The 13,708-nt window shown below is 37.6% G+C and overlaps 1 protein-coding gene across 1 annotated transcript in view; it reads left to right on the forward strand.

Moving 5' to 3' along the window:
* Positions 1 to 281: 281 nt before the first annotated feature.
* PTPN11 (protein tyrosine phosphatase non-receptor type 11) overlaps positions 282 to 13,708 on the forward strand; it is a 40,565-nt gene continuing 27,138 nt past the window's right edge. The window contains exons 1-3 of the mRNA XM_075178496.1: positions 282 to 818; positions 12,061 to 12,183; positions 13,160 to 13,354. Of these exons, the coding sequence (XP_075034597.1) occupies positions 805 to 818; positions 12,061 to 12,183; positions 13,160 to 13,354 (332 nt within the window). The 5' untranslated portion in view covers positions 282 to 804. The remainder of the gene's footprint in view (positions 819 to 12,060; positions 12,184 to 13,159; positions 13,355 to 13,708) is intronic.

Below are 13,708 nucleotides of genomic sequence, written 5' to 3' on the forward strand. Positions count from 1 at the left end.
AGTCTCCTCAATATCGATTGTGCAACACCATCCACATCGTCCCCAACAACCCGCCGTGCTCCCGGGGAGTACGGGCGACCCGCCGGGACAGGATTACATTGGATTAGACAATCATAGCAGTCGGCCTACTAGACGAGATCCGCCATTCCTACCTTGGCTGAAAGGAAAAAGGATCTATTTCCGGGCAAAGCTACTATAAGAACCCGATGTATTGCGTCACTTCCGCCGCATTGTCTTCTGGGAGATGTAGTTCCGACTGGTCGAGTTTAAGATAGGCAGATTGCCGCCCGTATTTGACGTCACGTCACCGCGACGGCGCCGGTACGGTTGTCTAATTCCATTGAGCTGTAAGTGTTCCGGTGGAACTAGAGCCGGCATCTCAATGCGGAAGTACCAAGTCAAGCGGATGTTCTCTTCTTGGTTTTACCGTTGCTGACGGTACACACCGATTGCACCCGTTGAAACGTTTAGAGCTACGGTAATTTCTCCACAAATTCCGCTGTCCTGTCAAGTGCTCACTATAATCCGATGAGATTATAAAAAAAAAAAAAAAAAAAAGCTTTGACCGTCGTGGCGTCGTCTGATGACGTCATTGGTGGCCGCCCGGGTGGTGCTGCTGATACTGCTGGAGGCCTTCATCTGGATTACACCCGAGCGATATCCCCGTAGGAGCAGAGACCCCGGGCGGAGAGCGGGCTGTGAGTGGTAGCTGGTGACTGCTAGAGGCCCCGGGGCTCAGTTGCAGGCGGCCGGGAGAGAGACAAGGAGAGGGGGTCAGGCAGATCCTGGAGCTGAGCTCATACAATGACATCCAGGAGGTGAGACTGTCACTGATGTAACCCTGCGCGTCCTGCACAGCTAACTTCACTCTTATTATGTTTCTTTCTGCATTGTCTGTTTGGGGTTGTGGAGTCCGACAAACTGCACCTTGTTCAACCAGTTACCCCGTATTTACAATCTAAGGCACTCTGTAATCGTCCAAACAATAACTCCCCATTCATCTGCATATAGTATTACTTTATTGGGTATTGGGATGTTTATTTCCAAGTGTTGAAGTGTATATTTATGCTATTTAGTTCCCAAAATGAGACTGTTAAGATGCAGCCTTTACTTGCATGACTAAATTTGAGGTCGCAAAGAATCTAGCAAATACTTATTTATGTGGAATTTTTTTATTACTACATAAGCTTGAACAGGCTTAACTATCAAAAGAATAATAGTGTGGATGAACTTACTAAATGATTATGCTGAAATCCATCAAGAAGTTAAAAATATAAATAGACTTTTTTAAACAGTATATTAACCAAACAGTTTAAAAATTCAAGCGTAAGCAAATAAATCCCATAATGTGATAGTCATATTGCATCCTTATAGTTTCATGGCAATTCGTGTGCTTTTTAACACCGTATAAGGTGCTTTTAAATATATGTATAAGCTTTTATAGTTTAGAAATGGGCATTTTGCCATAACATAGGAAATGGAATACATGGACATACTTTTTATACATTGACTACAGTATTCATGTCACGGCATCAATAGAGAGCAGGGGATAAATGTATCAAGCTGAGAGTTTTCAGGTGGGTTTGAAAAGTGGAGATGTTGCCTATAGCAACCTATCAGATTCTAGCTGTCATTTTGTAGAGTGTACTAAATAAATGATAGGTAGAATCTGATTGGTTTTTCAAACCCGCTGAAAAAAAACTCTCAGCTTGATGCATTTACCCCCAGATGTGCAAATGCAGTTTGTACTTTATTTACAGTATAGTCGCGTTCCTGTGTCTGAATATAAATCAAATTGTGTTTTTAGCTGGGGATCACTGAAAGCATTTTAAACAATTTACGTACTAAATATCAAAGTTTGGTATGTGTGTGTATGTATATATATATGTGTGTGTGTGTGTGTGTATATATATATATATATATATATATATATATATATATATATATATATATATATATATATATATATATATATATATAATGCTTGTATACCCGCCTGACGTTACAGTATTTGACAGTGAGTAGACATGTCCACACAGTCACATTTCACCATGTTCATTTACTTGCCAGTCTCTCAACCCACTATTGATCCCTTTGAAACTTAGGGGTGTATTTATTAAGCTGTGGGTTTAAAAAAGTGGATGTTGCCTATAGCATCCATCAAGTTCTAGCTGTCATTTTGTAGTATGTGCTAATTAAATGATAGCTAGAATCTGATTGGTTGCTATTGGCAACATCTCCACTTTTTCAAACCTGCAGTTTAGGAAATTTACCCGCTAGAGTCTGGCTGTTAATGGTACCTGGGTGTACACCCATTTTAAGCACAACAGCAGGTGAAGCACACAAAATAGAACATGTGTGAAAAAAATACAGCAAAATAGTTTGTTTTTTTTGTACTTTTAAAAGCTGATTTAAGGAATAAATAAACTTGTGTCCTTGCTCTTACTAGGGTTTTTGTTTATAGGAGGACAGGAGTGTTAAGAAGTGACTGAGTCCCCACTTTTTTTAAAGAGATGTACAAATTGATCCATGCGATTGCCAGTGTGTACTCTTAATCATTTTATTTGGTTGACTAATGTAGATATTGACTTTAGCCTGGCATGTGTAAGAGTAGAATTTTTGATAAATCTGTATAAAATAAAGTTTTAGAGGAGGTCGTATACACATCTATCAGAAACATTTCAACAGGGAGACAATTGTCTAGTACAATATTTATCATTTTTTGACTGGCTTAATCTTAGCTCAATGAATAATAGGCATATATTTATATAATTTGAGTTTGATTCCCGACCATGGTCTTATCTGTGTGGAGTTTGTATGTTCTCCCCGTGTTTGCGTGGGTTTCCGCTGGGTGCTTCGGTTTCCTTCCACTCTCTAAAAACATACTAGTAGGTTAATTAGCTATCAAATTGACCCGTGTGTGTATATATTAGGGAATTTAGACTGTAATCTATTGGGGCAGGGACTGATGTGAATAAGTTCTCTGTACAGCGCTGCGGAATTAGTGGCGCTATCTAAATAAATGATGATGAATGATGACATCTATGAAGACATGGCAGAGAGTCATTCTGTAACATGGGCCAACACAGATGATGAGAGAGACAGGGAAGATAGATAGATTTTGGTATCATTCACATAGAGATCATATTGAAACCCAAAAGTGCTTATTTGTTTTCCAAGAGAAATGGTATAGATAGAGAATAGTAGAGAGCCGATCACCAAACCTCATGGTACTCCAACTGATAGAGGAAGTAGAGATAAGGTGGATCCAGAGAAATGAACACTAGTATGTATGATGAGAACCAGGATAATATAGAGTATTAGAGACTAATGGATTTATGAGAAGAGTGGTCAACAAGGTAGCAGAGAGATCCAGGAGTATTAGAATCGAGTTATGACCTTTAGATTTAGCAGTGATCCAATCATTGACCCCATTTGTTAGTCTCTCGAGTGTTGGGATTAAAAATCTGCCTGAAGAGGGTCCAATAGGTTGTGTAAGGGAGGATGCATGTGAGGTGAGTGTATGCAAGAAGCTTGGAGGGGCATGAGAGATGGCATGGTAAGTCTTGAGAGGTTTAGTCAGAATCATTTTTTTTATTATCATTATTTTTCAGAATAAGCGTAATTACCACATGCTTGAATAATGAGGGAAGGATACAAGTGGAAAGAGAGAGATTACTGATGTTGATTAAGGCTGGGAGGCGTACAGAAGACCACAAAAAAAGATTTGTGAGAGGAACGGGTCAAGTAAAATGGTAGTATAGTGTGCGCGGAGCTGAAGAGAAATAGATACTTGGGGGTATATTTACTAAGCTGCGGGTTTGAAAAAGTGAGGATGTTGCCTATAGCATCCAATCATATTCTAGGTGTCATTTATTTAGTACCTTCTACAAAATGACAGCTAGAATCTGATTGGTTGCTATAGGCAACATCACCACTTTTTCAAACCCGCAGCTTAGTAAATCCAGCCCTTAGTCTTCATTTTCATACTTCTAAACAAACATTGAAGGTACTGTCCAAAATAATTGCAATCTTCATTGTAGACCTTTTGTGAGTGCAATTCTATTGTTATATAGGCTAAAGGAGTAGCATTAACGTTTTTCCCCCCAATTACCTCTTGTATAACAACGCCTAAATATCAACAACCAATGGTTAGCTCCATCTTTCTGTAGATGGTCTATTCCAAACACTGTAGTCTAATGCTTTAGATCTTTTGGTGCATTTCGAGAAAAAGGGAAACTACAAATCATTCAAATCTGGCGCATTGCTTTATAAAGACACAGTTTTCAGTTCTAAAATATCACACTAACATAGATAAAAAAAAATCCAATAACCATAAAATAAATTCCCCCCTCGTAGTTTTGCAAGTTTTCCTACCAGACATACTGAGGATACACGTGGTTAAAAAGCTCTTATACTAGTCTTGGGATGCCCCGACCACCAGTAATGGTGCACTGCTCTGAAATTTCGGAAAGAAGTTTGAAATCCTTGCTTTATTCCCCAGAAGTGCCTCCAATGCGTTTTTACTTCTTAGGGGTAGATTTATCAAACCTCCTAAAAAGGAAAAGTTTTACACATGGCAATCAAACAGATTCAAGCTATAATTTGGCTAGTACATTCTGGAAAATGATATCTAGAATCTGGTTGGTTGCTATAGGCAACACCACCACTTTTTCTGTTTAAAATGTTTAATAAATCTACCCCCTGGTCTTTTTCAAGGAGGTCTTGGCTAGTTAACTATTTACTCATTATTACTTACTAGTTATTATTAGAGCCATAGGGCATATTCAGTTGTTAGCGTTACTGGCAAAAGTAACGTGGCGCACGCACTATTACAGTCATTACGGTAATAGTGCGCGTAAATACCGTTATATGGTACCTTTCATGCTGAATTTCAGCTTGCGGCTCAGGGAGCTGCGAGCTGAAATCCGGCTTAGTATCGCCGTAATAACGGTAATACTTTTAACGCCGCGGGGAAATACAATAATTAAATATGCCCCATAGTGCTGCCACTATTGCAACTGCTTTTTTTTTTTTTTTTGAATGTAATAAAAATCATCCAGTTTCTCCCCTTTTATAACAATGCCAAAAATGGAATAAAGTTATGCATATTTGGTATCTCTTTACTCAGACTAAAATAGCTTATTAATGTTTTCTGGCCTATTTTAGCATAACTTTTTGTGGAATCCCAAAAAGGATTTTTGAGGGGGAGGGAGCAGTGGGGGCTTGCCTATTGCGCATTAAATATTACAATAAAATATATATTTATTCAGATATGCTACCAAAAAAAGCCACATTAGTCTGAAAAAAAATATAAAATTAGCTTGGATAGAATAAAAAAAAAAAGTAAAACATTATTACTAATCAACTTAACACTTTGCAAATATGTGAATACGGATCTGGTCTTTGCGGTATATAATGTGGTTGACTCTCGTTAAGAAGTTAAAGAAATCCTGCCGAACTTAAAATAACTAGCCACAAACTAGTAAAACAGTGGATTGTCTGATACTAGCTAAAATTGCCAGTTCTCCTGCTAGAAAATTCAGAAGACTTTTAAGTGCATGGCACCTTTAGTGCTCTCCTGAGTTTATGCTCGGCTGCAGTCCATCCATTGCCTTTGGTACAAGTGGTGTTAGAGTGCTACCTTCTTTGGCAGGAGAATTTTCCCTTAGAGAAGTGTCTGTGGGTTCACTATCAAGTGGACGTCAGGTTCGGGAGGGGAAGTTTTACTAATATAAGTAGAGTCGATGTAATGTTATCCAATCATCATCATCATCTATTTATATAGCGCCACTAATTCCGCAGCGCTGTACTCATTCACATCAGTCCCTGCCCAATTGGAGCTTACAGTCTAAATTCCTTAATATAGACACACACTCAGACACAGACAGACAGAGAGGTAGAGACTAGGGTCAATTTTTGATAGCAGCCAATTAACCTACCAGTATGTTTTTGGAGTGTGGGAGGAAACCGGAGGAAACCCACGCAAACACAGGGAGAACATACAAACTCCACACAGATAAGGCCATGGTCGGGAATCGAACTCATGACCCCAGTGCTGCGAAGCACAAGTGCTAACCACTAGGCCACTGTGCTGCCCACTCAGGAGGAAGCATTTTATTCAGCATGCTTTGCGTTATTCCAGTCCTTACCGTAAGAGCTGTGACATGTACTGTGTAGTGAAGCAAAACAATAATGTTGGATTACCTGTTGAAAGTATTTTTTCCACTTAATAGATTGTGCTATTTCATGAACAGTGAATGGGCAAGATCAATGTACAGAGAATGTCTCAGAATAATGGACATTAAACTCCTACATTTAAATTTTCAGATATGAACCATGAAGGAAAAATACATTGTTCAATGTTAACTTTACCTTTTAACAAAGTTAAAATGAAATATAAAGTATTACTTCCCCACTTCTTTAAATACAGTTAAATACCTCCCAAATTATTAGTATAGTGTCTTGATGGGATCAAGTGCATGTCAAAAAGCTGAGATTGAGTTGCTGAGATATCTCTGCCTCTGTGTATGTTTTTTTTTGCCACCAAGTACCCCTATGTGTCACTGATTAGTTAGAGAAGCTTCTCCCTGCTAACATGACAACCTGCTGCAGAGGGGTGAAAGAACACAGTGGGCATATTTAGTTGAGTATATGTAGTCCAGTTATTTCATATATATTTTTTAGCTCAATATAACACAGTCTTTGATTTCTTGTTCTTGTGATATAAAATGATTATCTGACAATATGTTGTTTTGTAATGTGGATTTTGCTATGTTTTTGACAGCAAGGCATGCTGGACATAGAAATATGATAAATTACATCAATAATATTTATTCTTTTTATTATGCCAATATAATATGATTTGTCAGTAGTAATAAAACCTGTTGCAAATCATGTTTCTAATATTATTATGCACATTACTATGATCAGTGAGTGTCACCAACAGATTTTTCTTCTAGTAAACTGTAAAACCAGACAGTGAGGTGGTATTCCTGACCTTTGGAACCCATTTCTGTACTATGGAATGAGAGTTCCACATTTTAGCCACAAGAGGGAACAAAACGTCTATACTGGTAGTTTTCAGCATGTTCCTTCTGTATCAAATGAGCAAACAGGTTTTACCAACCAAGAAGTGCATTGTTTTGCACCAGATGACAAAATTATAATTAAGTAATAGATTATTTTGCACAAAAAAAGTATATATTGAAAGTAAAGCTGTTGTTTGACATTATTTCATACACAGGGGTAAGGACGGTGATGTCACAGCTGTTCAAATTCATTTGATAAATCAATGTCTGCTGATAATTCCCTCTATGGGGTGCAAGGCAAAATCTGCAATGTTATATTTTCATTGAGTGTGATCTGGAGACACTGCTTGGCACACTGCACTGAATTAAATTGGCCCCTTATAATTAAGTCTGTTCTGAGTTTTAAGATATTGTTTGTTTTCTGATGTTCTTTAACTGAAAAATAGGAGATACAGTTGTACGCTGCTGTTTTACAAAAACAAAAGAATATGAACAGTGAGCATAAGGAGTCACTGTATGCGACACTCCCAGTCCCAGTAGATTATTTAGTGTCCGCAAGAGAAGTTAAAGGCGCATGGTCCTGTATTTAGTAGCTTTCACTACTTGATGCATCAGTCACATAGGGTCAAATGTGTATTTTATTTTCTTAGGTTTATCTGAAATCATGCAGGGGCGCTGTGTCAGCCTCCCACAGATTTTATAGGGTGATATCTCCTGATTTGTTCAGTCATCAAGGCGGGTTCTCTGAATCATACAGAGTATTTAATGTGCAGCTGAATCCACGAACATAGAAATGCTTATACCAAGAGCAAAGAAAACTGCAAAGACTGTTTTGAAGCTTAAACATCAGTTTATTGTTTGGTGATTTGGGATACTGGGGACACTTTATAATTGCTAGCAGTGGTGACTTGGGTGTTGTCCTTGTGGAAGTTATTAGAATAATAAGTCTTTATAATGTTCTCAGGTCTTGTATAGTTGACTCGTGTTAACAGCAGAGAGACTGTTATTGGGAAGGAGGGTTGGTATTTGTCAACTGCCCGGGTTCTCTTGAAGTCTGTGAATTGATCTGGGATTGTCTGTCTTGTGTTAGGATAGTTGTGTAATCTGTTGCATTACAGCCTTGTTTCTGTTTAGAACTGTAAATGGGTTTCTTCACTATTTTTATTTATTTTTAAATCTGCAAGCAGGGATGGTCCTCCATACTATGTGTTTTGTCTGTCCTTACCTTTCATCTTCTGGAAATCAGCACGTGAAATAAATGGTTTTGACAGGTTGCTTTGCACTGTCCATCAAAACAACATCTGAGCTGGCTCCATTTGATGGATCACTTATTAATCATAGTCTGATAGTCTTATTATATAGTCTTCAGAACATGCTGGGTCCTGTAGCATGTTCTGAACACCATAGATGGCCCATTCATTGCAGCTTCATGCCACAGCTCTCAGAGTGTATTCTTCTGCTGAACAATCTATTGTGTTGATTCCTTGGCACATATCAAGGTTTGCATTAGTTGTGCTCAATGGGCTTCCTGTAGTGTTGAGAACATGCTGGGGCTGAAAGTGCCAGTATCTTAAATAATAGTATCTTCTCCTATGTCATTGGTTAAAAATGATCTGTCATATGTAACATGCTGTTATTGGTCATTATGCAGGACAGTGTATAGCAGCTGTGAAACTGCTTTGCTTACATACCGTACTTTTTATCACCTATGTGCTGCTAAAGCGCTTTTCTTTCGCTAGCTAACTATTGAATTGTGCCTTAAAAATAGGATGATTGGTTTCTTGTAGGCGTACTCCCATCATTGTGATCTAAAATGTTAGTGCTGTGCTTAATGCAGAACACTCTATTTCTTATGCAGTAGAAGGGCAACACCTGGAAAATGTGTTTCAATAAGCATCACTTAAAATTGTATCCATTTTCCCAGTGCATATGTGTGAACAAGTCCTGAAAGTTCCACTCTATATAAAAAAGCTGCAGATAAAATTGAGCTATGTTGCAGGATTGATATTCAGTAACGTATATAGGTACTTGGAGTTTTGTGAAGGATGGGGAGCTGAGTGTCTTCTCCCTTTACACACACCTCCTATGACTCTCTAGTACCTACATGGTAGATTAGAGCTAAATGCAGCCCTCTGTCCTGCTCACATAAAATATAAAATGGCCTTTTTTCCATTTTTATATAGTCCAGCATATAATTGCTGGGATCTGTCAGAAGTCTGACAACTGAAGTTGTTACCTTTCATCATCTACTGAATCAATACCTCTCAATTCATTCCCTCTGATCGTTCAGGTGATCAGTCATGAAGAGGGTTGCTCCATTCTGTCTGCGGTATTGACTTCATGCAACTGGAAAACCTGCATTCATGTGTAAAACTAGGTCAATAGCCATGCTGCTTAATCTTGGTTTGAGAACATTCATTGTACTTTTGCAGTTTTCACTTTGAAGGACTCATAAGACTTAAATAAATTAACGTACATTAAAAAACAAAGCAAGATGCATAAACTAATAATTTAGGCTTAATTACATTTGAAATATACAGTATGCTTTTCTATTTGTTGTAAATATTAAAGGTATACTTGCAAAATCACCAAAATATTGCAGCAATTGGATTACCGGGTTTAGGGTCTTTGTTTGTTTTGAATTCTAATAAATGGGAACTAAATTCAAAATGAAAAGCACTGTAATAATAATGCAGTACTGTCACTGACCTTTTGCAAAATGTTACTAGTATCTGTGTCATTTTCTGTTTGGTTTTGTTAGCCTCCCCACAATCACTGTCAATTGTTCCCCTAGCCCACTAGAGTCAGTGACCATAGTGAGGTCTCAGAGGCAGACTTACTTAGATCTGCCTCTGATGTGTGGTGGTTTGCCTCTGATCTGGCACATGTAATTAGGTGTAGGAAAGGGGGACTGTCGCACCAGATTGTATAGATTAACTATGTTTATTGAACTAGAGGCTCCTATTCAAAATTATATGTTATACGTATTATTCATCATGTGTTCATAGAAGGTGCAACCATTCTACATAAATAAGCATGTGTCAAAAAGCAAAGAGAAAAGTATGTATACTATAAGGTGCACATATCTGGATTACCTTTTGGAAAAAAGTATGTATACTATAAGGTGCACATATCTGGATTACCTTTTGCCAAAAGGTATTCCAGATACGTGCACCTTATACATACTTTTCTCTTTGTTTTTTGACACATGTAATTAGGTGTAAGCACCTAAAAATCCCAGTAAGGCCTTGTTTACACTTCAGAGTCATGTGTTCACCTAACTAAGCACAGCATGGAAAGCCTTAGGTATAAATGGAGTTTTAAGAACATGAATGTATTTTAAGCCAGATAATAACCACAGGATTAAATGGGTCTAAGTAAAAGGAAACTTAACAGGTGAACAATGTGAGTTCTTTCATTGGCATGCAGGTTATTATAGTTTATTAGTATAGTGCCACCTTATCATGCAGCGCTCTGCAGGTAATAGTCACATCAGTCCCTGCACCTGGAACCCCACACAAACACTGGGAGATCGTACAGATTCAACACAGATAGTACCCTGGGCAGACTCAAACACATGGCTCCAGACTGTGCGGTAGGAAAACACAAGTCCAAATCCAAATGGTCTGTAATAGTTGAGACCAGTCCCAGGCTCCAGCTATTGTTATAAAGATAAGTTGACAGTTTTGTTAAGTTCCATCTCCTTATGTATGCAAGTTATTCCAATCAATTTCTCATGGATGCCAGTTTTCTGTTCAAATATATTTTTAATAACTTTTTTATGGAGATTTCTCTGTAGAAATCCTAGGGGACACGGTTATAAATAGGTAGGTAGATAAGTAAAGTAGCAGGGCTTACTATAATCCTATTACAGGTTCCTGGGTTCAGCTGTGTGTCTGGACACATAAGAATTACACAGGCTTTATGACTGCACTGCATTAAATGCACAGGCAACAATACATAATAGTAGCTTAATAAGTATGTGTGCTTTAAGCAATTTAGACTGTTAGCTCCTATGGGGCAGGGGTCAATGTGAATGATTTTCTGTACAGCACTATGTAATATGGTGGCGCTATATAAATAAGCAATTATAATAATTGAAGTGAAACTAATGCAGCATATGTGAGTTATGTGTCTGGATTTATTTGGCTAATTTGTTAACCCTAATAAGTCCCTGCTTTTCGCTTGGTAGATTGCATTGACATCTATAGCAAACCATGTGGCATAGTAAAGACCACTGAAAGGTCAGGAGGAGATCCGCACATGTCAGGACATTTAAAGAACATTTGCAAATTTCACTCCCTGGCAACAAGTTAAAACCACCACTTATTATTATTATTGTTGTTGTTGTTATTGTTATTATTATCATTAATTATTATTATGAAATAAAAGGCTAAGCTCATAAATATATGGACTATTTGTACATCACTAAATATGTCCACTATGCTTGTTTTCATCCCTCTGCAGCACGTTGCATGTTAAGAGGGATGTGCTTCTCCAACTAAATCGTCAGACAGCGACTAACCGCTTTTCAGACTTGCTGTGCTAAAATGTACTGTGGGGATTGGTGGAATTATACAAATGGGAGGAGATTCAAGTACATTAAGAGCTGCACTGGAATGTGAAGTGAACAGTGTATTCTACACTTATGGTTCTTATCTGACCATTTTAGTTTTGGAGTGTAGTGGTCCCCTAAGTAATATTCTTATAGAATTTTTAGGATCATAGTATATTTACGCTAGACATATTCTGTTAATTGCAGAAAGTGTTGCAAAACTACTACTTTGAACGTGGCCCACAGCAGAATAGTACACTTTAGAGTATTTTACATTATAAGATGATATATTTTGTTGTATTGTTAGGGCATCTCCCGAGGTTTGTCTGCTTATTTAATTTTGGAAAATTAGGAAATCGGTCATCAATTTTAATTTGTCACCAACTATGTTTTTTTTCCTCAGGCTATATTTTACACTGATTTGCTAAAAATAAACATTATGATCTCATGCTGTTAAATTCCCATTTGGTACAGATGGTTCCACCCGAATATCACAGGTGTTGAGGCAGAAAATCTTCTGTTGACCCGTGGTGTGGATGGTAGTTTCTTGGCTCGTCCCAGCAAGAGTAATCCAGGCGATTTCACGCTCTCCGTAAGGTAAGGAGGTTCATTTGTCCTTTTTTTACTGTGTTTCTTGTCTGACTGTGGAATCCTTAAAATAATGGTCTTATTACACACTTTCATCTGATCCAGCCTGATTGCTCACTTGCGTAATACAGGGCCGTCTCTTCCATAGGGCACGATGGGCAGGTGCCCAGGGGCCCTGCAGCCCAAGGGGCCCCGGTGCACTGCTTTGCCCGGGGGCCCCAAATGTTGTTAAGAGGGCCCTGGCGTAATAAGGAGCTGTTTTCTTCCCTTAATATTTTCTTTTTCATTCAACATTTGCATAAGTAACATTGTTAGTGAATAAGCAATATGCTTTCAAAACTGTATGACTGGTCACTTTTAATTTTTTAAGATTGTTCTGTAATTGGACACGATTATTAAAGCCTGTGAACTATGTAGAGGGCTCTTTGTTTCTATACTCTTACACAGCAGCTATTTCTTACTTGAGGATATCTCTTGCAACTCTGCTATGCAGGTAATGGTACTGCAACACTGTGAAAAGAGACAAGCCATAGAAACCGAAACCATGGACTTTTTCAAGTCTACAGTATAGACACATTTATTTCAGTATTAAAAATCAGGACATTTAGGCATGTTTTCCATGAACAAAATAGAGGACTTTTTTTCTCCTTTTAGGTTTACTTTTTACATAAGGAATGCAATTTTAATGACCGTATCTATTTAATATTGGTATGTTCCCAAATATGTCTTGTTTTGTATGTGTCACTAAACTGTTACCAAGGAACATTTACTTAAGCAGAAGCTAACATATATATGTGTTGGTAGTTGAATATCAAGTCATAATTTAATTGTTACTAATTGCTTTTTTTTTTTTTTTATAAATGTTTTTGTGACTTTCTTGTCTTTCATTTTTGTTATTTTAATAATTTCTAAAGTTTATTCATCTTTCATAAAAGTACAACTGTAGTTAAATTCCGATACATTGAAGGTTTTTTTCTCTGTTCAGGAGGAATGGGGCAGTAACACACATCAAGATCCAGAACACTGGAGATTACTATGATTTGTATGGAGGGGAGAAATTTGCTACACTGGCTGAACTGGTTCAGTATTACATGGAACATCATGGACAACTTAAGGAAAAAAATGGGGATGTTATTGAGCTGAAATACCCATTGAACTGTGCTGACCCCACTTCAGAAAGGTGAGCGGACCCTGTTTTGTTGTTTTAAATGAGCACATGATAAAGAGTTGTATTGCATTTTTTGGGCTGGCTTGTGTCGTATATATCATAATATACCATATGTATAATGTTTTACTAGTGTACATCACATTTTACTCTTTTGGCCAATCACTGGTTTCATATAAAAAATACCAGATACAATATAAAATATATTGAACAGATAGCTTTTTCTGAGCAGCTGGGTCCTACTTGCAGTGAAGTTCCCCTTAGCTTGTGTAAAATTACGCAGAGAGCAAAAAAAAATCTAAATTTTTAGGACTAATTATATTTTTTGGAAAGATATATGTATTTCTCCTAGACAGAAATAAGAATGTG

The sequence above is a fragment of the Mixophyes fleayi genome, chromosome 1 (genome assembly GCF_038048845.1).
Source record: "Mixophyes fleayi isolate aMixFle1 chromosome 1, aMixFle1.hap1, whole genome shotgun sequence".
NCBI classification, from domain to species: domain Eukaryota; kingdom Metazoa; phylum Chordata; class Amphibia; order Anura; family Limnodynastidae; genus Mixophyes; species Mixophyes fleayi.